General features: G+C 41.4%; 1 protein-coding gene across 2 annotated transcripts in view; it reads left to right on the top strand.

The window, feature by feature from the left end:
- hsd17b12a (hydroxysteroid (17-beta) dehydrogenase 12a) overlaps positions 1–3,319 on the top strand; it is a 20,602-nt gene that overhangs the window by 6,911 nt on the left and 10,372 nt on the right. The window contains exon 1 of one of the 2 annotated variants that reach the window (XM_016523275.1): positions 520–675. The exons of the other annotated variant lie outside the window; for it this stretch is intronic. Coding sequence (XP_016378761.1) covers positions 555–675 — 121 coding nt within the window. The 5' untranslated portion in view covers positions 520–554. Of the gene's footprint in view, positions 1–519; positions 676–3,319 lie in introns of those variants that run through there. 2 annotated transcript variants of the gene reach the window in all.

The raw sequence follows: 3,319 nt of genomic DNA, 5'->3' as shown, positions 1-3,319 counted from the left end.
GTGTGTGTGTGTGTGTGTGTGTGTGTATATATATATTTCTCCTCAATTAAGCCTAAATTATCAAATATAGGTATAACCACAATTTAAATTTGGGGAAATTTTGGAGTGAAATATACCTGCACATTTTACTAGTAGGTTTCGCAAGAATCGGCTCTTTGCTCACTATGCACCACCACTCCCTTTCACGTTTTGAATGTTTCCTTTGTACATTCTGTCAGTGTGATGTCAAATATGGAGGTGAAAAATGCCACTCCCTGAAACTAAAAAAGCAGGGTACCAGTCGGACTCGTTCAGTTTAATATGTGCTGTCGCTCACAGGTTGGATGTGACTAAGTGCAGCTGGGAGAAGGGAAACTAGTTCCTCTTCCTGCCAATCCAGAAGCACAGGTCTTGTTGGTTCCTTGACACGTTTGCAGTCTCCCTCACCTCTTCCCCTTCATCTTACAGACTCGTTCATTTGCATGTTGACTGTATGATATCACATCATAAGATGTTTTTTTTGAAGGTATAATGTGCTGACTTTGCAGTACCCTGAAGGTGAGTCATAAAGAGGAATGTATGAGGAAGAACCGAGAAGAAAGGCCCTGTGGTGTGTTCCTGTAGTAACCAGGCATTCCTCGCCTGAGTCGCTAACGGGAGACCCCTGGTGTCTGCCTTGGGAACTGCACCGCTATGGTAAAGGTTGTAAGCCAGTGGTTTAGTTATTGTGCATGATGTTCTTGCAGCAGTAGAAGCACAGGCTTTTTTTAGACCATTGTTATTAGTCGTGAGATGTGGCTCTCTCTCTCTCTTTTTTTTTTTTTGTCTAAATAATTCCAATTAATTCTGTTCATTAGGGATTCTCATCCCAATGCTAATAACTGTCAATTTTAGTGCATTAAAATGTATTATGTAATCCAGTATGAAGGCAAGAATATTTATAAAATATTGTGTATGTGCAAATGTTATTTTCATTTGTGTGTTATATATAAATATATATTGTACACACACTCATACCTATTTTATAGTTTGAACCCCTTTGCTCACTTTATCATAATTAATTATTTTTAAGAAATGCTTAATTTTCTTTAAGCAGCAAAATTAGATTTTTTTTTTTTTAGGGGTGACATGACATGATTTGTCATTCCATCTTTCAGAACACTTTACTTTGAATGTTGAGGAAAAGAATTCCATCCACCTCATCGACTCTACATTAAGAAGCCACTATCTTTTTCTAGTCCATCATTGTGTTTTTAGGCCTATGGGTTGAGAGAGAGAGAGTTAGAATTGTTGGTCCCAACAAGCAGGCTGAGTTTTGTCGGTAGTTTATGTGACTGGTGCAGTGTACTGTGAAAACGAGGCAGGTTGGCCTTTTCTCTCAGCCAAGTTGTGATGCTGACCGAACAACATGAGGAAGCCAGAATTACAGCTTCATCACCACCACCACCCCCCCTTCCCCCTTCCCCCTTCCCCTTCTCCATCTCTCTTGTCCTCCAGTGGCTCACTTCATCCTTCCTTAAAACACTAAATGTGTTTGAGAATCGCACAGTTATATAATAGAGCTGCAGTCATTCATGGGAATGGGGGCGATTGTGTCACACAAACTTGCTTTGACATTCAAATCGAGGAGTTTTTCTGTTTGAAAACAACTCTGGCCTAGGCCTTTCTCAGTCTGGGTGAAACTTAGCAGCATGTTGACTTGTTACAATGTACAGCTAACTCTCAACTATTGTGAACGCACAAGTTTGTGAATTGCACCGTTAGCCCATTCATGCTAGCTAAGGGGACAATGTGAATGAAACGTATTCCCAGGTGCGTGTGAGAGAGTGAAGGTGGACTGCACAACTTGTGTGAGCCCTTGTGTGCCGTGAATGATGACAGAGTGTGACTGGTTCTGGTACCTAAAGTGAATAACTCTGCGCGCTGAAAAGACCGAACACGCAAGTGACCTTCATCCACCACTGGATACCTTCCTTGGGCCAAGTGTGTGGACCTTGTTCAAATGAGGGCTTTGAAGAGGTTGGGAGCTTCAAAGGGAAAGCTGCCGTTCATGTGACTAACACGCTTGTTGCCACGTGCTGGAACCGAGAATGCTGGGTAAAACTGCTACCCCTCCGCCTCTCTCCGTCTATGCCTATCTCCATCCTCCATCTCTTGCTCATCCCCTCCGTCTCCATCACTAAGAGCCCCTATCCCCCCTCCCGAATTCTGTTTGTTCGCCCTCTGCGAGCCCCCACCCTCCCTTTTCACTTCTGTCACGACTCTGCTCCATTTATTTATTTATTTCCTGGGAAAGGAAATCTTCCATCTGGCTTACACTTACAAGTCACGTCCCATTCCGACCTGCTATCGTGCGCGGCGTGTAGCATGTTGGATCTCTTTGGTCAAAATTATAATTTGGTTTCAACCAGAAAAGGCACTATTTGCACTCATTTGACCTGTTTAGATGGCATTTTCCTGTTATTTATTTATTTTGATTTTGCAGTGCGCTAATATCAAGCACAATGTGCTCCATGCAAAAAAAATGACAAATTAAATTTAACCAAAAATGGCACTATTTACACTAATTTTAACCGTTTAGATACCATTTCCGTTCTTTATTTCGTTTTTCCAACGTGCTAATATCAAGCACAATATGAGACTTGCAAAAAATATAAAAAAAGTCTACGTTTAATTTGATCTCATTGGCTAATATTTTAATTCAATATTACCGTTGAATCGTTTAGATCATGTTTTAGTTTTCTTTTTACAATGCGCTGATATTAAGCACAATATAGGCTACGCGCCTTGAATACAAATGTGAACGATCTCTAGTGTCCTGAATAAGACACTCTTCTCGTACAGTACTTTTACCTCAGTCGTCCGTGACCGGTGTTACTTTTGCACAAATTTAACGGCAGTGCGTTTTCTCGCTAGGGGAAAAAAAAGCATCTACCTCCGCACCGGCGTCCAAAAATATACCAGCTCTGTTTATATGTTTTGAATTATTTCTGCCCTTTTCTTTTCTAATTAATTTTTTGCAAGGAGGAGACGGTTGCGAGGAGAGCTATTGATTTTTCACCTCTTATTTTTTTTGGCATGCATGTGACTTTTTGCTGCGATTTCTGATATTGCACCCACTCACCCCCACATCGTTTTTTTTCTTCTTCAAGCGTGATGCGACAGATTGCATACAGTAGCGGTCTGAATGTGGACGGCCGAATCATCCCCCTTTTTAATTACTATACTGGCCTCCGATGCTTTTTTTTGAGTCCGTATGCACCGTTTTCCTTCACGATTGTCCTCCACTGCAAGCATAAAATCCCTGTTCCATAAGAACCGGTCAGCTTTTTCTTCCCTC

The sequence above is a fragment of the Sinocyclocheilus rhinocerous genome, unplaced genomic scaffold, assembly GCF_001515625.1.
Source record: "Sinocyclocheilus rhinocerous isolate Xijiao unplaced genomic scaffold, SAMN03320098_v1.1 scaffold1201, whole genome shotgun sequence".
NCBI lineage: Eukaryota > Metazoa > Chordata > Actinopteri > Cypriniformes > Cyprinidae > Sinocyclocheilus > Sinocyclocheilus rhinocerous.
The sequence above is the reverse complement of the archived record's forward strand: the minus strand, read 5'-3'. Positions and strand labels throughout refer to the sequence as shown.